At 38.1% G+C, this 22,005-nt stretch overlaps 1 protein-coding gene across 3 annotated transcripts in view; it reads left to right on the plus strand.

Moving 5' to 3' along the window:
• The window catches only part of SCN9A (sodium voltage-gated channel alpha subunit 9), a 185,675-nt gene that overhangs the window by 87,581 nt on the left and 76,089 nt on the right, over window positions 1-22,005 (plus strand). For all 3 annotated transcript variants that reach the window (XM_070069809.2, NM_001082358.2, XM_089327925.1), the window contains 4 exons: window positions 7,939-8,002; window positions 9,206-9,347; window positions 10,674-10,880; window positions 13,390-13,677. In XM_070069809.2, coding sequence (XP_069925910.2) covers window positions 7,939-8,002; window positions 9,206-9,347; window positions 10,674-10,880; window positions 13,390-13,677 — 701 coding nt within the window. The remainder of the gene's footprint in view (window positions 1-7,938; window positions 8,003-9,205; window positions 9,348-10,673; window positions 10,881-13,389; window positions 13,678-22,005) is intronic.

Raw genomic sequence — 22,005 nt, forward strand, 5'->3', positions numbered from 1 at the left:
TTTCCCATGTGCATGGCCAGAGCCATGTACTTGGCCATCTTCTACAGCTTTCCCAGCTGCATTAGCAGGAACTAGCTCAGTAGCAGAGAAGTCAGGACTGAAACCCATGCTCATAAGGGATGTCAGCATCACACATGGCTGCTGATCACAGCACTGGCCCTACTGTCCATGTATTAATTGGATTATTTAGGTTTTTTTTTTTCTGTTGAATTTAATACCTTATGTATTCTGGATGTTAACACCTTGTGAAATATATAATTTACAGATATTTCTCCCATTTCTGTAGGTTGTCTCTTCACTTTGTTGATTGTTTTCCTTTGCTGTGCAAAATCTCTTTAGTTTGATGAAATATTTGTCTATTTTTGCTTTTATTCCCAATGCTTTTTGGGTATATTCTAGAAAATCCTTGCCCAAATCAATGTCTTGAAGTACCTTCCTTAGGTGTTCTTGAGTTTCAGGTCCCACATTTAGGTCTTTAATCATTTTGAGTTGATTTTTGTACATGGTGAAAATAGGAGTCTAGTTTGATTCTTCTGCATGTGGATAGCCTATTTTCCTAGCACCATTTATTTTAAAAGATTATCCCTTTTTCAATGTACGTTCTTAACCTCTGTGTTAAAGATCATTTGGCTAGAAGTATGTGGGTTTACCTGTATGATCTTTATTCTGTCCCATTGGTCTATGGATATGTTTTTATGCCAATACCATGGTGCTTTAATTATACAGTCCAGTAACACAATGCCTCCTGCTTTGTTCTTTGGCTGAGACTGCTTTTTTTTTTTAATTTGTAATCTTTATTCTAGTTTTTTCTAGTTCTTTGAAAAATATCATTGGTACTTTGTTAGGGATTATACTGATTCTATAAATTGTTTTGGGTAATACGCACTTTTAAATGATACTGATTCTTCCATTTCATAAACCTGGAATGTCTTTGTATTTCTGTGTCCTCTTCAATTTCTTTAATAAATTATTTATAGTTTTTGTTGTAGATATATTTCACCTCTGTTTCAGAGGTTTTTTTTTTTTTTTTTTTTTTTTTTTTTTTTTTTTTTTTTTTTTTTGACAGGCAGAGTGGACAGTGAGAGAGAGAGAGAGAAAGGTCTTCCTTTGCCATTATTTCTCCCTCCAATGGCCGCCGTGGTCGGCGCGCTGCGGCCGGCACACTGCGCTGATCCAATGGCAGGAGCCAGATACTTATCCTGGTTTCCCATGGGGTGCAGGGCCCAAGCACTTGGGCCATCCTCCACTGCCTTCCCGGGCCACAGCAGAGAGCTGGCCTGGAAGAGGGGCAACCGGGACAGAATCCGGCACCCTGACCGGGACTAGAACCTGGTGTGCCGGCGCCGCAAGGTGGAGGATTAGCCTATTGAGCCACGGCGCCGGCCTTGTTTCAGAGTTTATTACTAGATATTTTATTTCATTTTTTGTACCTATTAGAAATGGGATTTTTTTTCAGATTAGTTACTATTGCTATATAACTTGATTTTTGAAATTAACTTATTTATTTATTTGAAAGACAGAGTCAGAGAGAGAGAGAGAGAGAATCTTCTTCCACTAGTTCACTTCCCAAATAGCCACAACTGCCAGAGCTGGGCTGGTCCGAAGCCAGGAGTCTGGAGCTTCTTCCGGGTCTTTCACAGGTGCAAGGGCCCAAGGGCTTGGGCCATCTTCTACTGCTTTCCCAGTTGCATTAGTGGGGAGCTGCATTGGAAGTGGAGCAGCTGGGACTCTAACTGGCACCCATATGGGATGTTGGCATTGTAGGTGGGGTTTTACCTGCTATGCCACAGCACTGGCCCTAACTACTGATTTTTTTTTTTTATGTTCACTTTGTGTTCTGCAACTATTGCTGGATTTGTTCATTAATTATAATAGCCTTTTGGTAGTCTTTTCACTTTTCTATATATAAGATCATGTCATCTGGAGCATGACAATTTCACTTCCTTGTTTGCAAGTTGCATGACCTTTATTTCTTTCTCTTGTCTAATTGCTCTGGTTAGAACTTCTAGTACTATGTTGACTAAAAGTGGTGAAAGTGGGCATCTGTGATTTGTTCCAGATCTTACAGAAAAAGGCTTCAGCTTTTCCCCATCCAATATGATGGTAGCTCTTTGCTTATGAAATATGGCCTTTAATATTAAGGTATGTCCATTCCATGCATAGTTTGGTCAGTGTTTTTATGCATGGATGTTGAAATTTGTCAAATAACATCGGGGCATCATTGAATTGATCATGATTACTGTCCTTCATTCTGTTGATGTAATGTATCATGTTTATTGATTGCATATGTTGAAGCATCTTGCATCCATGGGAATGAATCTCACTTGATCATGAACAAGGATCTTTTTAATGTTGGACTCAATTTGCTAGTATTTTGTTGAGGATTTTTTCATTTATTGGCCTATAGATTTCTTTTGTGTGTGTGTCCTTGTCTGGTTTTGGTATTAAGGAAATACTAGCCTCATAGAACAAATCTGAGCATGTAAAAGTTCTACAGGTCAGAAGAAAATATGTATGTGGTCATCTTAGGAAATGGGAAATTAAGTCTATTCTAGGTGTCAGTTTGATATTGGAGATGTTTTATTTAAAATGTAAGCGTTCAGTTGGTTGTGAGAATTTCTTCACCAAAATTCAGGCATTCAGGAGCAAGTATGGAAAAGATAGCTACTAGATTGATTATAGGTGAGTTGGGGCTTTGCCAGGTTAGTATAATACACAGAGGGATGTATGGAAGTGAGCAAGTAATTAGAGTCCATGAAGTTAAGCTAGACAAAGAAAGAAGTGAGCCTAAGAGTTTGTTGATAGATCATGAGATGTGGTTGAGGTAAGTGAGTTGTCATTCTTTTGTTGAAAAAAATAAAAAAAAGTAAAGTATTTTATGTGAAAGGCAGGAAGACAGAAATCTTCTATCCTCTGGTTCACTCTCCAAATGCCTTTAACTTCTAGGGCTGGGCCATGCCAACAACAGCAGCCAGGAACGTCATCTAGGTTTCTCATGTTGGTGGCAGGGACCCAAGCACTTGAGCCATCACCTTCTGCCTCCCAGGATGTGCTTTAATAGGGAGCTAGAATCAGGAGTGAATGCAGGACTCAAACCGAGGCACTTATTCTAATGTGGGATCTAGGCATCTTAAGAGGTATTACAACCACTACATCAAACACCTGTCCCTGATTTAGCATTTTTGAAGGATCATAGAAGTATAATTTTAAAGGCCTTCTACATAGAAAGACAACATAATCTACAAATGTTTTTTGTTCCTATAGAAAAGCCTCTTCAGAGGTGTTTTTCAACTTCATTACCAAATAAATAAACTTACTGTCCATCCTACTTAAATATATATAAATAAATTTATGGATTTCATTTAGTGTTAATCACTGTCTAGTTTGATGCTTGATGAACAGCCTTTTTGCTGTTATAAATGAATATAAGTTTCATGCACAGTCTGTAGGTAATTTTCTAGTAACTATTGTGCATTAATATATTGGGCTTCTACTGGCTTAACATAGAATATACTATTTTCTGAATGTTTGACATTTATTAAAGAAAATTTGGAGGAAAACCACAGTTGTCTTCACTGCTACCAGAGAGCTTCTTGTCTCTTTCATCTATGACTCTTGTGGGAACTACATCTCCTCTGCCCTAGCTCTGCACTAGTTTCTTGGAGTTGTGTTTTTCCCCCTTGGTTGGGGAATATACCCTCTAACTCTAAAAGTCCAAGCCACACATAGTTACTACAGATTGTCTCTGAGTTAGGGCAGATAAACCTAATATTAGAAAATTTAGGTCACTGATTATGGTTTACCATTTTGTTCTACTTATCTTTAAATTGACAGAAAATTCCCTGAGAATCTGCTCCAAATTGATTATTAATTATAGGTTTTTGTTATATCAATGTTTATAACTTTCTGTTTTCACCTTTATGTATTTCACTGGGTAGTTAGGATTTATTCCATCCCTATCCATAACCTTTGCCATAATACTGCATTATCTTTCTAGAATAGATTTATTGAGAAAATAATTCCTGTGATCAAATTTCCTTTTCAAAGTATACAATTCACTGCTTTTAAAAATATTCACAGAATTTTGAATTACATAATTTATAGTATTTCCATCTCCCCTAAGAGAAACTGAGTGTCCATTAATAGCCAGCCCTTCTCTGATTCCTCCTATGTGGCAAACACTAATCTACTTTCTGCAACTATGAAGTTACCTACTTTGTACAGTCAATATAAACAATCATGTAATACATGGCTTTTGATATCTGACTTGCACTTAGCATAATTACTTAAAAGTTAATTCACATTGTACTGTTTCCATATTTCATTTCTTTTTATTGCTAAATGTTCAACCATATGTATATACAATATTGTTATACATTTATCAATTGATAAACATTTGGTAGGTTCCTATGTTTCCACTGGAATGAATAATGTAGCTATGGATATTCATGTGCAAGTTTTTATGTGGACATATATTTTCAGTTCTCAGTGTACATCTAGTAGTGGAATTAATGAGTCATGATTCACTGTTTATCTTTCAGAATCATGCTGATTTTGAATGTGCATAAGTAAACTTTATTTCTCTTTGCATTCCGCTTTCCCCTTTTCTGGAACTAGAACCAGCACCCGGGATGCCTGCACCACAGGCAGAGGCTTAGCCCACTATATCACAGTGCCGGCCCCCACTTTCCCCTTTTCTTTAGATGGTAACATTAAATTCTCTTGAGGCCAATTACTCTAATAATTTGATTTCTAGTTTACAAATTATTGCAAAGTGTTTTGTAAAACCTAAGTGAACTAAGTACATTGCTGCATCTGTCATCATTCTTGTTCTGAATTAAATATGACGACTAGTTGTGTGCTGCTATCGGCAGTTTTAACACATTCTAACATGTACCTTCTCAACGATTGGTATACGTGAACCACTGTTAGTTTAAAGCATAATTCTAAAGTAACACTTCTTCACTAAAATTACTTGGAGGTTTATGTATAAATAATTGTATCTTAGCCTCTATCCTCATTCTGCCCTGCTCACCCTAAAAGGCACAGGATACTTCTTTTTTTTTTTTTTTAATTTGACAGAGTTAGGTAGTGAGAGAGAGAGGTACAGAGAGAAAGGTCTTCCTTCCGTTGGTTCACCCCCCAAATGGCCACTACAGCCAGCGCTACGCTGATCTGAACCCAGGAGCCAGGTGTTTCCTCCTGGTCTCCCACACGGGTGCAGGAGCCCAAGCACTTGGGCCATCCTCCATTGCCTTCCTGGGCCACTGCGGAGAGCTGGACTGGAAGAGGAGCAACCGGGACTAAAACCTGGAGCTCATATGGGATGCCGGTGCCGCAGGTGGAGGATTAACCAAGTGAGCCACGGTGCCGGCCCCGCACAGGATACTTTTTAAAGACCTGTCTATACTCATTTTCACCTAAATTCCCACCTCAACCTAAGTGATTGTATTTTTTCTTCTGTGTAAAATAAAATAATGTTTAAGTCTATTAATTAGTCTTAACTGAAACTGTATAATAGTTTAAATAATAATAATCCCTGTCTTTAAGCAGCTGATGTAGAATGTGTGGATCATTGTATTAAGTGTCATACATAGAAAATCCTCTTTATGCATTTCAATAGCACTTTTTTTTTTAAAAAAAATTTAACAGGTTCATTGTAGTTCATATGTACAATCCTAAGAATATAATGATATTCCCTTTTCCTCCCTTCTTTTCCCCTGCTCTCCTTTATTTTTGAGATAAGTAGGTATCGCTATCCACATTTTACCGATAGAGCAGGTAAGCTATAAAGCTTAAAGAAAACTCACCTACATTGGAAAATATAGACGCAACATTCACATACAAGACTATCTGACTTCAAAGTCCTCCGCTGTTACTCCAAAAGCATCCTAATAATTATATTTTTCTTCTTTGATTTGCACATAAGAGAATGTTGGGCTTTTATGAAAAAGAATGGATATTTGGAAGAAGTAACATTTTTATTACTTTATACATTTACTATGCAAAGCAAACCTGCCCCCAGTCTGAGAAATAAGCCTTAATCGTGAAAGCAGAATTTATGAGACATTTTACTATTGAAAATAGGTACAAAGGGTTCCACGAATGGTGAAAAGTAGGAATAACACATCTATTTCATTGTTATATTCTTCAGACATGAAACTTTGTAAGTCATAAATAGGTATTGATTAGTGGTTAAATAATAAGAGTATTTCAGAAAACAGATCTGATTCAGATACGGTTTCACATTACTGACTTCCTTCTTCACTGAGTGTTTCAGGACTCAATCAGGGGCTCCTTTCTCTTCCTTCTTCTATCTTCCTTTGCCTCCCTTGGCTATCCTTTCTAGATAAATTCATCTAATCCCATGACTTTGAAAAACATCTATTTTAGGACTCCCAATTTAGTAGTCTACTGACCTCCAGACTCATATCAATCCAACTGTATACTTGAAAAATGTAGTTTATTTATGTTTTTTAAAGATTTTATTTATTTATTTATTTGAGAGAGTTAGAGAGAGAGAGAGAGAGAGAGAGAGACAGAGACAGAGAGAAAGGTCTTCCTGCCACTGGTTCACTCCCCAAATGGCTGCAATGGCCGGAACTGCGCCAATCCAAAGCGAGGAGCCAGGTGATTTATCCCGGTCTCCCATGCAGGTGCAGGGGCCCAAGGACTTGGGCCATCTTCCACTGCTTTCTCAGGCCACAGCAGAGAGCTGGACTGGAAGAGGAGCAGCCAGAACTAGAACCAACATCCATATGGGATGCCGGCACTGCAGGCATAGGATTAACCTGTTACACCACGGCGCTGGCCCCTTGAAAAATGCAGTTTGATACCCAGTAATAGACTCCTGCTACGTATGTGGTTCAAGCAGAGCTGCGATTTCTCCTGCAGGTCTCTTCCTACCCCCGTCTCCCTCATCTCAGGAACTGGCACCAGTACTCTGCAGTTGATATCTGCTTTGTGCTCCCTCTTGCACATGCCACACATTGCCCTCCACTCCACTTCTATTGCCTTCTCTCCATATCCACAGGGATTCTCTGAGTTGTAGCCGTCTCTTGTTTTCCTGTGATCACCTGATGATCTCAGTGGTTTTGTACTTGCTCTTCTATAAAATCCTCTGCTCACAAAGCTACTACAGTGACAATTTTTTCCCTTCATTTATATAAAGTGCACAGCTTTCATGTATCATATATATATAGTTTTAAGAACATAGTGATACTTCCCACCCTCCCATACACCCACCAATCCTTCTCCTCTGTTATTATTATTTTTTTTTTGCATTTTTGCAGTGGCACTTTCTGTTGGTTCTAATTATACTGGAAATCCGAATTCCTTCTCATGATCTGCAAAATGCTACATAATCTGATCTTGTTTAGCTCTACCACCATAATCCTCCCCACTTACCTCACAGTAGTTATTCTGGTCATCTTCCACATACAAACTCCATTTCCTTCCTAGGACCATTGCTCTTGCTCTTCCTCCTGTCCACATATCTGTTCACCAGGGTCTTTGACTGATTCCCATGCCACATTTATGTCCCAGTTCTAATGTTTCCTTCTTAGAGGACTTTCTATGACTACAGCTTATCACATTGCCTTGATTTATTTCCTTTAGCGCTTTTATCATTGAAAAACTTTTGTGCATTTTTTACTTGTTAAGTTTCTTTCTCTGCTCCCGTCCCCTAACCTCCACGCTCAGCTATATCAAAAGGAAGTTCCACACCTTGAGATCTCCTATATCATGTTTTTGTTCATATTCACTGCCTGGCCCACAAGAGGTTGTCAGTAAATATTTGAGGATGAATAAAATAAAAATGCATATACATTGCATGGGATCAGCCTGAATACATGTCTACATATTCATTAACTTATCTGCTTTATCAGTCTTAAAGCGTGCACACTGTAATATTCTATTGTTCAAATTCTTCCTAAACAGAGTATTTTTATTACTTGGAGGGATCCAAAGATGCTCTACTCTGTGGTTTCAGCACAGATTCTGGGTATGTAGTATTTGTTTTGTTTTTACCTAAAGACTGCAAAAGAAGAAAAAGCATGCTTGGCCATTTTGTTAATTGGTACATTTTGATTCATAGTGTTTTCATATATTGAATGAACAGTTTGACTCACTCTGTTCCCCAGTGAACTCAGATTCTAAAAGTTTCATTTATAACACAGACTTTTGAAAGCAAGAATTTAAGAGGTAGTACTTGAATTTCAAAGAGGCGCAAGTGATGTAAATCTTAAGCTAGTAAAGAAAGACTTTGAGAAAACACCACCAAATCTTGTTTGGATAATTTTAGGCCTTTCTTCTTTCTAGAAAGAAGACTAACAATATCAGTTTTTCTTTCTATCCCCAAATTCTTTTTATTTTGCAATTAAATATGACTCATAGGTAACTGAGTATAATGTCTGGGCCACTCTGAAGAGAAGTGCCCCATGGGTTTGGGTGAAGATATTTGCAAATGACAATCTTGATGCTTCTTCAATACTCTCACATCATTTTTCAGCAAGGCACTTGCTTGAGTTCTCCCCCCCCCCCCCATCCGGGTATCTTTTCCTCAGTTCCTATGTATACTGGGAACCTAAAAACAAACAAGATAAGGGTGCTGCTCCCTAAAGAACCCCACCACACTGCAGTTATGTAATCTACCAATTTTTTCAGAGAAAAATGTCTTACAGCTAAAGAACTTTAAGACCTTGTACAATTGCTATATTTTGACTCTGATTCTAATTCATTCCTAAAATAATTTGAGGGGAAACAGTTTTGATAAAGCCTTCCTATCAATCCTTATTAATTGAAGGAATATTATTCAACATTTGATGAAAGTTTTTCCAAATTTGATAATGATGATTATGATGCTAACAATGATGATTCTAATGGCAGTTACCATTTATTAAATACTTTCCATATGCAGGAAGTAACTTAGTTAATCTACACACATTATCTTATTTAAATGTAATATGAGGCAAATGTTATTATCCCATTTTCACAGAAAAAGGAAAGCATGCTTTGAAGATTTTAAGTAATTTGGAAAATTTATCTAACAAATAGTAGAACAGGATTCAAACCCAGTTCTTCCTTGATTTAAATCATGTTCCTTAACTCATTCAATATTGTCCTCCCATAAAAGAAACTTGAATTTGTAGCTTCTCTGTAGTGCTCCTTAGACTCTCTAATCTGCAATTGTCTTTTTCATGTATAGTCAGTGTCCAGAAGGGTACTACTGTGTGAAAGCTGGCAGAAACCCTGACTATGGCTATACGAGCTTTGACACTTTCAGTTGGGCTTTCTTAGCCTTGTTTCGGCTAATGACCCAGGATTACTGGGAAAACCTGTACCAGCAGGTGAGTGCCAAGAGAAACATGCACTGAATCTTTGAATGACATTACAAACAGATGTATGTTTTTTTTTTAACCAACTTTATAATAGGTTTATTTTCTATTCAATTGAGAATAGAAGGAATTCTATTGCCTTATTAATAAAAGTAGAAACGTTTTAATCCAGCACTATTAGAGTAGGAAATGCTTTAATCATAAGTATGTTTCTTAACTTTCAAGGAGTATATTTGATTTCTAGATCTTTCCATTTCCTCAGTATCTCATTCCACTATGTCCTAGGCAAATAGCAGAAAATGTACTGTAATGTTCTCCTGAGACGCTCCTGTACACACCCTGTCTCTGGTCCTTAACTGTTAACTCAACATGGCCCTCTCCTCTAATTTGGATGTAAACATCTTTGCACTGTTGACTGTGTTGATTTGTTTATTCTCAGCAGCCAACCTCAACAAGGACATCAAAATGATTGTTTCGTATTTTAAATAACAATGGAACTTTCCTCAGAATGGCCTTAGATTCTTCTTTTGGCATGTTTTATACTTACTTAGTATCTGAGAATATTATAGATAAATATAGAAATTATATAAAATGCACTTTACAGGAAAACAGGGAAGCAAATTGTTTTTTAAACATGCCAAAAAAGGTCACTCTTAACATTAAAGAAATACAAATTAAAACAATAGTGACATATAGTTTTCACTTTTAAGCATGAAGACATTAAAACACTTTAAAAAGATATCAGAGGTACAGGTTCCATTATTATGAACTTATTCAGGCAAAGAAATAAGTAACAATAGCCAATGGAAAGGGAATTGAATAGGAAGGCATCAGAAGTAAAAGAGATATGTATTTTTCATTGAATATCTATACTATTCTGAATCAATTTAAAAATAATATATGATAAAAAGTATACTATATTATTAATATAACTTGAGAAAGAAATATTTAACATTGTTAATATTAAGCACTATTGTTACTATTTCATGTTAAAGAAAGAAAAGATACAATTTTAACAGTAAAAAGAACTATAGATATCATCTGTTTCTAAAATTTGAAAATGAGCAACAGAACTAGTTTTATGAGTTATTTTTATATTGTAATAAAAAAGCAAGATACTACATTATCTTACTTTGTATTATCCTTTATAGTGAAAATGTATTTAATACTAATTGTATCTCATGAAGTCATAATATTATTCTTTGCATTTTTCATAACATGAGACTATACAGAATTTCCCAATCTACTCAAGCTTAATAGGCCATTCAAGTTGAAGTAATTTATTAAAAAAAAAGTTTGTATTTTTAAAATATCAATTTCCATTTCCATTTGTCTTAGACACTGCGTGCTGCTGGCAAAACCTACATGATCTTCTTTGTTGTGGTGATTTTCCTGGGCTCCTTTTATCTAATAAACTTGATCCTGGCTGTGGTTGCCATGGCCTATGAAGAACAGAACCAGGCAAACATCGAAGAAGCCAAGCAGAAGGAGTTAGAATTTCAACAGATGTTAGATCGACTTAAAAAAGAACAAGAAGAAGCAGAGGTATTGTGATTTGGCTTAAAATTCTTCCCAGAGGTAGATGTGCAAAGAGTAACAACAGAGGTTCTGAGGTCTGTGCCTAATCTGCCTCAGGTCTGTTTTGGTACATAAACTTCATGCTCATTTTTAGTGTGCGTGAAGGGAGAAGTTCTGGACTGAGCTTGAGTTGACACCTTTGCACTCTTGCATTAAAGGTGTTCTGTAACCATTTCTCCTAGACCTGGTACCCACAATGCTTTAATAGTTTGGGATTATACACAGTCTAAACATATGAAGAACTATGTCACCAGAATTACAATAATACTCAAAGGATTAAGGGAAATTATTTTTATATTAAAATTAATAAGCATTGTATGGGTTAGAAATGAAAATATGCATCACTTTGTTAATGTTACAAGGATTTTTAAGACATGAGATTTAAGGAAGTCATAATAAACATTGTAGCCACTTTTGGGATTCTTTGCTCTCCTAATGAATACTTAAGTGGAAAAACTTGAGAAGGCTTGTGTTAAGAGACATATAGGGGGCAGATGCTGTGGTGTAGCGGGTAAAGCTGCTTCCTGCAGTGCCGAAATCCCATAGGGGCGCCGGTTTGAGTCCCAGCTGCTCCACTTCCGATCCAGCTCTCTGCTATGGCCGGAAAGGAGCAGAAGATGGTGCAAGTCCTTTGGCTCCTGCACCCACATGGGAGACCTGGAAGAAGCTCCTGGCTCCTGGCTTCAGATTGGTGCAGCTCTGGCCATTGCGGCTAATTGGGGAGTGAAACAGTGGTTGGAAGACCTCTCTCCCTTTATCTGCCTCTCCTTCTCTCTCTGTTTAACTCTGACTCTCAAATAAATAAATTTTTTTTTTAAAAAAAGAAATATAATTTCAAATATACTGGAAGACTTTTAAGAATTATCTATGGACAAGTAGCTTAGCAGTTCAGTTACAGATTAAAACAGTTGCACTCCACACTGGAGTACCTGTTTTGATCCCTGTTCTAGTACCTGACTCCAGTTTCTTGGTAATGTAGACCCAGGAAGGCAGTGGTGATGACTCAAGTATCTGGGTTCCTGCCACCCACAAAGGAGATCTGGATTGAATTCTCTCTCACTCCTGGCTTCCGTATAGTCCTGGCCCAACTACTCTGGACTTTTGAGGAGGCCATTAGGAAGTGGTAGTGTGCGCGTGCTCGCTCACTCGCTCTCTCTCTCTCTCAAATAAAAAAAGATCAGCAACAACAATAAAAATGCTAGTTTGATGGTTTGACGTATCTTAGTCTCTTCAAAGAATCTAACATGCTAGGAGAGGACAATTTGTAACATAGAAAAACTTTGATGCACAAAGATGTTTGACAACATTTAAATAACTTTAAAAATGAGAAATCTGCAAAATAACATTTAAATTTTGAAAAATCACAAAATGATTAAGAAGATTTTAGTAGTTTTATATCTTATAGTATTAATTAGTCAAAGAATTGTAAGTTTTAAGAAAATTATTAGGTCATGGGAAAAGCTGTTAAAGTAATGATGGATTAAATCTAATGCAATCACAATTAAAAAATTATACAAATGCATAATAAAATTTGGAGGAAATAGCATAACTATTAGTTATATATGAGATGTAATATTATGAGTTTCTATTTTTTACTCACATCCTTAGTTCTCACATATTTTTTGGTAATAATTGTTTAATTTTTATAATATAATTTTATAGAGAAATAGTACAGGTTTTAGGTAATATCAGGCACTACCTAAGGAACTCCTAGGAATTCTTTTAGGGTAATAATCATTGACCTTAAATTTAATTGGCAGATTACATGATAAGCATGCATATTATTTTTAAAAATTTTTCTTAAAAAAGATCTATTTATTTGTTTGAAAGGCAGAGTTGCAGAGAGAGAGGTAGAGACAGACAGAAAGAGATCTTCCACCTGCTTGTTCACTCTTCAAATGGTCACAACGTCCAGTCAAGGGCCAGGCCTGGGTCAGGCCAAAGCCAGGAGCCAGGAACTTCATCCACGTCTCCCACAGGGGCCCAAGCACTAGGGCCATCCTCCACTGCCTTCCCAGGCACATTAGGAGTTGGATCAGAAGTGGAGCAGCTGGGACTTGAACCAGTGCCTATTTGGGATGCCAATGAAGCAATAAGTGGTTTAACTCACTGCCCCACAGTGCTGGCCCCCATACATGTTATCTTATTACATGGTTTATGTGAGCTTTATGTTACAAAATTACCTAGTAAAACTTTAACATGCAATATTAAATTTGCTTTACTGTATGCAAATTAATGACACATAATAGTTTAATTTCAAAGTAAAACAGATTTATTACAATGTGGAAGATAAGTTTATGCTTTATAATCTTTTTGGTGATAGAGCAATAAAAGCTGTTATAACTTCATTTCCAAGGGATACAATTATATGCACACTATAATTAAATTGATAAAAGAGGTACCTTGGGACAAATGATAAAAGAGGTACCTGGAATTTGGAAATGACTCACATGTGTACCACATCTTTGTCCAACAGGCAATTGCAGCGGCTGCAGCTGAATATACAAGCATTGGGAGAAGCAGAATCATGGGCCTCTCGGAGAGTTCTTCAGAAACATCCAAACTGAGTTCTAAAAGTGCTAAAGAAAGGAGAAACAGAAGAAAGAAAAAGAATCAGAAGAAACTCTCCAGCGGGGAGGAAAAGGGAGATGATGAAAAGTTGTCCAAATCAGAGTCAGAAGAGAGCATCAGCAGGAAACAGTTTCACCTTGGTGTGGAAGGGCATAGACTAGCACGTGAGAAAAGACTGTCTGCACCTAACCAGGTACTCCCCAAACTGTCCAGTGCCTGTCATACAGGCAAAGCAAAGTGTTTTATTATAAATGAATGGGAAAGGAATAGTTTAACATTAAAAAATAAAACTATCCATTGCTGGTTACTTGAGTTTTATTTTTGAGGGATTTATAATGTTAGAATTGTTATATCTTCTCTAATAAGTAATTTGTCAAAATAAAATTATTCACGAGCACCACTGTAGAAATGAAATGACTGTTTATACTAGAGTAATTTTTTCCCAGTTTTTATTTATATAAATGAAACAAATGTCAAATATGCAGTTTTAAAAGCATAGTGATGCTTCCCACCCTTCCTCCTCCTTCCTTTCTTATTTTTGTTTTGTTATGATGACATACATTCAATTTACTTTATAATCACAAGTACAACCCCTCGCTGAATAAAGAACTCAAGAATTAGTAAGTAGAAAACCCACTATTCCTCAAGAGTATAGAAAAGGGCTATAAGCAATAATCAGATCTCAAACTGTCAATTTTACTCATACCCATTACATTTTTAATATTCTGTATATTATTTACCATAAATCAGGGAAAACATATGATACTTGTCTTTTGGGGACTGGCTTATTTCACTGAGCATATATTCTCCAGTTGCATCCATTTTCTTGTGAAAGACAGAATTTCATTCTTTTTTATGGCTGAGTAGTATTCCATCATGTAAACATACCACATTTTCTCATCCAGTCATCAGTTGAAGCACATCTGGGTTGATTCCATATCTTAGCTATTGTGAGTATGGCTGCTGTAAGCATGGGGATATAGATAACTCTTTCATTTGCTTATTTCATTTCCTTTGGGTAAATTCCCAGGAATGGAATTGCTGGGTCATGAAGTAGACCTATGTCCAGATTTTGAGAAATCTCCACCGTTTGCCATAATGGTTGAGCTAATTTACAGTCCCACCAACATTGGTTTAGGGTACCTTTTTCCCCACATCATCATCAATATTTGTTATTTAAAAAAAAATTTTCTATAATAGCCATTTTAAATGCAGTGAGGTGAAACCTCATTGTGTTATTTTTTTTTTTAAAGATTTATTTATTTGAGAGATAGAGTTACAGACACAAAAAGGGAAAGACAGAGAGAAAGGTCTTCCATCCACTGGTTCACTTCCAGATTACCACAATGGCTAGAGCTGGGCTGATCTGAAGTCAGGAACCAGGGGCTTCTTCCAGTTCTCTCACGTGGGTGTAGGGGCCCAAGGACTTGGGCCATACTCCACTGCTTCCCCAGGCCATGGCAGAGAGCTGGATCAGAAGAGGATCAAACAGTTGCCTTTATGGGATGCCAGCACTGTACATGGTGGCTTTGTCCACTATGCTACAATACCACCCCCTCATTTTTTTTTCTGACAGGCAGAGTTAGTGAGAGAGAGAGGTACAGAGAGAAAGGTCTTCCATTGGTTCACCCCCCAAAGGCCACTACAACCAGCATGCTGCACCGATCCGAAGCCAGGAGCCAGGTGCTTCCGCCTGGTCTCCCATGTGGGTGCAGGGCCCAAGCACTCAGGCCATCCTCCACTGCCTTCCTGGGCCACAGCACAGAGCTGGACTAGAAGAGGAGCAACTGGGACAAAATCTGGTGCCCCAACCGGGACTAGAACCTGGGGTGCCAGTGCCGCAGGTGGAGGATTAGCCTAGTGAGCTGCGGCGCCAGCCGCATTGTGGTTTTGATTGGCATTTCTCTGATGGCTGGTGAGCCTGAGCATCTTTTCATGTTGATCTTTTGTTTGTCATCCTTTGAAAAATTCCTGTTCATATACTTAGCCCATTTCTTAGATGGATTGCTTGTTTTATTGTTGAGTTTCTATTTTTTTCTTTTTTATTTATTTTTTTAAATGATGTAATCCCATTTGTTAATTTTGATTTTGACTTTCTATGCCTCTGAGGTCTTTTCCATGAACTCTTTGCCTATACCAGTGTCTTGTAGGGTTTCCCCAATATTCTCTAATAATTTGATGGTGTCATGTCATAGATTTAGCTCTTTAATCCATCTTGAAGAGATTTTTTTGTTTTGTTTTGTTTTGTTTTTGTTTTTGTTTTTTTTTTTTTTTTTTGACAGGCAGAGTGGACAGTGAGAGAGAGAGACAGAGAGAAAGGTCTTCCTTTGCCGTTGGTTCACCCTCCAATGGCCGCCACGGCCGGCGCACCGCGCTGATCCGAAGGCAGGAGCCAGGTCTCCCATGGGGTGCAGGACCCAAGCACTTGGGCCATCCTCCACTGCACTCCCTGGCCACAGCAGAGAGCTGGCCTGGAAGAGGGGCAACTGGGACAGAATCCAGCGCCCCAACCGGGACTAGAACCCAGTGTGCCGGCGCCGCTAGGTGGAGGATTAGCCTAGTGAGCCGCGGCGCCGGCCTTGAAGAGATTTTTGTGCAAGGTGTAAGATAGGGGTCTTGCTTCATACTTCTGCATGTGGAAATCCAGCACCATTTGTTGAAGAAACTGTCCTTGCTCCAGGGATTGGTTTTAGCTCCTTGGTCAATTATAACTTTGTTGAAGATGTTTGGATTGGTTTTTGGTGTTTCTATTCTATTCCAGTGGTCTATCCATCTCTTTTTGTACCATTACCAGGATGTTTTGATTATAACTGCCTTTTAGTATATCTTTTTTTTTTTTTTTAATTTATTTGACAGAGTTACAGACAGAGAGAGAGAGACAGAGAGAAAGGTCTTCCTTCCGTTGGTTCACTGCCCAAGTGGCCACCACGGCCGGCACTGCACTGATCCGAAGCCAGGAGCCAGGTGCTTCCTCCTGGTCTCCCATGCGGGAGCAGGAACCCAAGCATGTGGGCCATCCTCCACTGCCCTCCTGAACCATAGCAGAGAGCCAGACTGGAAAAGGAGCAACCGGGACTAGAACCTGGTGCCCATATGGGATTCCGGTGCCACAGGCGGAGGATTAGCCAAGAGAGCCACAGCGCTGGCCCCTTTGTAGTATGTCTTGAAATCTGATATTGTGATGCTTCTGGCTTTGTTTTTGTTGTACAAGATTGATTTAGCTATTCGAGGTCTCCTGTGCCTCCATATGAATTTCAGCATCATTTTTTTCAGATCTGAGAAGAATGTCTTTGGTATTTTGGTTGGTATCACATTGAATTTGTAAATTGCTTTCAGAAGAATAGACATTTTGATGATATTGACTCTTCTGATCCATGAACATGGAAGATTTTTCCAGTTTTATTTGTATCTTCTATTTCTTTAATGTTTTGTTATTTTCATCATAGAGATTTTTTACGTTCTTAGTTAAATGTATTCCAAGTTACTTGATTTTTTTTGCCAATGTGAATGGGATTGATTTAGAAACTCAGTCTTAGACTTAACATTGTCTGTGTATATGAAGGCTGCTGATTTTTTGTATTGACTTTATATCCTGCTACTATACCAAACTTTTCAATGTGTTCCACTAAGAATCTATTGGACTGCAAATAGAGATAGTTTGACTTTCTCCTTCCCAATTTGTATCCTTTTGATTTCTTTTTCTTGCCTAACATCTCTGGCTAAAGCATCCAGGACTATATAGAATAGCCATGGTGAGAATGCACGTTCTTGTCCGGTACCGGATCTTAGGGGAAGTGCTTCCAACTTTTCCCTATTCAATAGGATGCTGATCATGGATTTGTCTTAATTTTCCTGCATTATGCTGAGGAATGTTCCTTCTAAACCCAATTTTCTTAGAGTTTTCATCATGAAAGTATGTTGCATTTTATCAAATGTTTTCTCTGCATCTATTGAGATAATCATATGGTTTTTGTTCTGCAGTTTGTCAGTGTAATGTATCACATTGGTTGATTTGTGAATATTGAACCATCTCTGCACACTAGGGATAAAGCCTACATGGTTTGGGTGGATGAACTTCTGATGTGTTGTTGGAATCAATTTACTAGAATTTTGTTGAGGATTTTTTGTAACTACGTTCATCAGGGAAATTGGTCTGTAATTCTCCATTGCATATTTTTCAGGTTTAAGAATTAAGGTTATGCTAGATTCAAGAAAGAATTTGGGAAGATTCCTTTCATTTTGATTGTTTTGAATAACTGGAAAAGTATTGGAGTTAGTTTCTCTTTAAATGTCTTGTAAAATTCAGTAGTGAAGCCATCCAGTTTTGGGCTTTTCTTTGTGGGGAGTACCCTTTTTACTGATTCAATTTCCATGTTGGTTATGGGTCTATTTAGGTATTTTATGTCTTCATGGCTCAATTTAGGTAGGTTATATGTGTCCAAGAATCTATCCATTTCTTCTAGTTTTTCCAGTTTGTTGGCATACAGCTCTTTGTATGATGATTCTTTTTATTTCTCTGGTATGTGTTGTTACATTTTCCTTTTCATCTCTAGTTTTAATTGATTTGGGTATTCTCTCTCCTTTTTTTGATTAGTTGGGCCAATGGTGTGTCAATTTTTTTCAAGAAACCAGCTTTTCATTTTGCTGATCTTTTATATTGTCTTTTTGGATTATATTTTTTAGATTTCTTCTCTAATTTTAATTTCTACTCTTAGTTTTGGGTTTGGTTTGCTGTTGTTTTTCTAGATCCTTGAGATGCATTGATAGCTCATTTATTTGGTGCCTCTCCAGTTTCTTGATGTAGATACCAATTGCTATAAACTTTCCTCCTAACACAGCTTTTGCTGCATCCCATGAGTTTTGATATGTTGTGTTGTCTTCATTTGTTTCTCAACATTTTTTTGATTTCTCTTGATTTCTTCTATGAACCACAATTCACTCATAAGCATGTTTTTAGTCTCCATGTGTTTTCATATGCTCTAGGGATTCCTGAGTTGCTCATTTTCAGTTTCACTCCATTGAAGTTTGAGAAGACACATGGTATGGTTTCAATTATTTGAATTTGCTGAGACTTGTTTTATGACCTAGTATGTGGTCAGTCCAAGAGAAAGCTCCATGCACTGCTGAGAAGAATGTTTATTCTCCAACTGTAGGATGAAAAGTTCTGTAGCTATCTGTTAGGTCCATTTGGTCTATAGTGTCAATTAAATTTGCTGTTTCCTTGCCAATTTTCTGTCTAGTTGATCTGTCCATTGCTGAAAGTAGGGTATTGAAGTCCCTAATTACTATTGTATTGGAGTCTGTGTCCCCCTTTAGATCTCTTAGCATTTCTTTTAAATAGGCAAGTGCCCTGTAATTAGGTGCATATACATTTATAATAGTTACATATTCCTGTTGAATTGATGCCTTATTAAATAGTGACCTTCCTTGTCTCTTTAAACAGTTTTGTGTTAAGTCTATTTTGTCTGCTATTTGGATGGCTACACCAGCTCTTTTTTTTTTTTTTTTTTTTTTTTTTGACAGGCAGAGTGGACAGTGAGAGAGAGAGACAGAGAGAGAAAGGTCTTCCTTTTGCCGTTGGTTCACCCTCCAATGGCCGCCGCTGCAGCCGGCGCACCGCGCTGATCCTGGCAGGAGCCAGGAGCCAGGTGCTTTTCCTGGTCTCCCATGGGGTGCAGGGCCCAAGCACCTGGGCCATCCTCCACTGCACTCCCTGGCCATAGCAGAGAGCTGGCCTGGAAGAGGGGCGACCGGGACAGAATCCGGCGCCCCAACCGGGACTAGAACCCGGTGTGCCGGCGCCGCAAGGTGGAGGATTAGCCTATTGAGCCACGGCGCCGGCTAGCTCTTTTTTGGTTTCGGTTGTCATGGAATATCTTTTTCTATCCTTTCACTTTCAGTCTGTATGCCTCTTTGTTGAGGAATTGAGATCATGTACATTAGGGTTGACTATTGATAAGTAATGACTTTACCCTGCAATTTTTCCAAAAATATTCTCATTTTTTACTTTGTATTTTCTTTGAACTTTTACTGAGATATGTTCTTCTTTTACCTTCTTTCATAGTGATGACCATGTTTCTGTGTTTCTGTGTGCAGCACATCCTTAAGTATCTTTTGTAGGGCTGGATGAGTGGTGACAAATTCTTTCAATTTCTGTTTGTCTTGGAAGGTCTTTATACACCTTCATTCATAAATGAGAGGTTTGCAGGGTATACTATTCTGGGATGACAGTCTATTTCTCTAAAGACTTGGAATATATCTGTCTATTCTCTCCTAGCCTATAGGGTTTCTATGAGAAGTCTGCTGTGAGTCTAATTGGAGATCCCCTGAAAGTAATCTGGCATTTATCTCATGCATATTTTAGAATCTTTTCATTATGTTTTACTTTGGTGAGTTTGATTACAGTCTGTCATGGTGAAGATCTTTTCTGGTCATGTCTAGTAGGAGTTCTATGTGCTCCTGTACTTGGATGTCCTTTCTTTCTCTAAATTAGAGATGTTTTCTGTTGTTCTTTCACTAAAAAGGCCTTCTAATCCTTTCTCTCTTTACATACCTTCAGGAACTCCTAGAACGCCTATGTTGGGTTGTTTGATAGTATATTGTGTTTCCCAACAGTGTTTTTTAGTTTTCTAATTTCCTCTTCTTGTTTTTGATTTCACTGTATACTTTACTGTGATTTGTCTTCTAAGTCTGATATCTTTTCCTCTGCATCACCAATATTGTTGTTAAGGTTTTCTAATGTATTTTTATGCTGTTGAATGCATCTCATTTTTATTTCTCTTTAAGATCTCAATTTCATAGGAGAATTTTCGGAGAATTTTCTTTCATCCTGTACAAATTTCAGTAGTTTGTGCATTTGCTTCTGATTACTTCTCTGTAATCTTGTGATGAATTTTTGAATTCAATTTCTTGCATTTCTTCCATCTCATCATCTTCACAATCTAGTATTGAAGTGTTATTTTGTTTTGAGAGCATTATGTTGTCTTTCTTATCCTTGTTTCTTGAATTGATGTGTTTGTTGTTCGGCATTTGTGGAGGTACTTGTTTGTTCCTTTTTTTTTTTTTCTGTGGTGGCTTTCATCTTTGTAGTATGCCTCTGTAGATAAGTAAATTATCTAATTTCAGTGAATATCTAGAGCCTTGTAGTGGGTGTGGCTGAGGAGCTCTGTTCAGTTCTCCAGGATGAAGGGCATGTCTAAGGTGACACAGCTGGATTTGGCAGGGTAAATCGCCTCTTTTTTTTTTTTCAACCAGAAGGGAAGTTTATTCTGCTCAGCTGAGTTCTTCTCCTCAAAGGAGACCAGTGCCTGAGCCCTTGCCCCAGTGGGTGCAATAGTCATCTGTCTGCCCCAAGGACCACACAAAGGATCTGTGCAGTCTTCACTTTAAGTTCAGATTCCCAGCAATGTCCCTCACCAGGAAGCCCTGAGCGTGTGGAGTCTCCAACAGTGACTGCCCAAAGTCCCAGCCGCACGGTGAGTCCTCCCACACAGCCTCAGTTTTTTCACAGTCCTGGCATAGAAGCCTCCCACAATCACAAGCTTCCAGTCCCATGAATTCTCCTGACCAGAGTCCGGAGTCCACACTTGGTTGGTTGCTAGGTGTGAACATGAACTGGCACAGCTGTTATGTATATCCAAAATTGCACCTGCTCTTTGGGCTTGTTATAGGACATCATTGTAAAGTGAGCAGGGAGAGAGAAATGTATCCCTCCATTTTTCCCCCTCTCTTTTGACAGTTACACTGTCCCCCACAGGGCTCCAAGCTGGGTTCGCTCTAGGCACTTCCTGCAGCTTTAGTGCCAATGGCTTGAGTTGCTGTGGTCTAGTCTCACCTCACTTTCCAATGCTGTTGCATAGACTCTTGGCTGTTGGAGTCAGGAGTTGTGGGCATCCACACCCTCCATGTAGTTCCAATGTGTCCCTCTAATCTGCACAGAGTTTTCTCTGCTGTTTTCTCCCTATTTCCTGAGATTACACTCTCCTCACTTTTTTTAAACTATTTTCTCCTGGACTAGAGCAGTAAGCTCCTCCCTACTCTGCCATCTTGGAACTCCGTCTGTTGTTGAGTTTCTTGAGCTCCTTATATATCCTGGCTATCAATCTTTTATCAGATGTACAGTTTGAAAATATGTTCTCCTAGGCTGCCAGTTGCCTCTTTATTGAGTGTTTGCTTTGCTGTGCAGAAACTTCTTAGTTTGAAGTAATCACATTTGTCTATTATTACCTTTATTGCCTGTGCATCTGATATCTTTTCCAAGAAGTCAAGCTTATGTCAATGTATTGCATAATGTTCTCTGTGTTTTCCTCTAGTAATTTGATAGTTTCAGGCCTTAGATTTAGATCCCTGATCCATTGTGAGTTGATTTTTGTATAACATGTAAGGTAGGGGAATTGTTTCTTACCTCTGCATGTAGAAATGCAGTTTTCACAGCGCCATTTGTTGGAGAGAGTTCTTTCACTAGGGAGTGATATTTGGTTTGTTTGTCAAAAATAGTTTATTATAGATGCATGGATTAATT

Source organism: Oryctolagus cuniculus, chromosome 3, assembly GCF_051225735.1.
Source record: "Oryctolagus cuniculus isolate XC-2025 breed Fujian yellow rabbit chromosome 3, ASM5122573v1, whole genome shotgun sequence".
NCBI classification, from domain to species: domain Eukaryota; kingdom Metazoa; phylum Chordata; class Mammalia; order Lagomorpha; family Leporidae; genus Oryctolagus; species Oryctolagus cuniculus.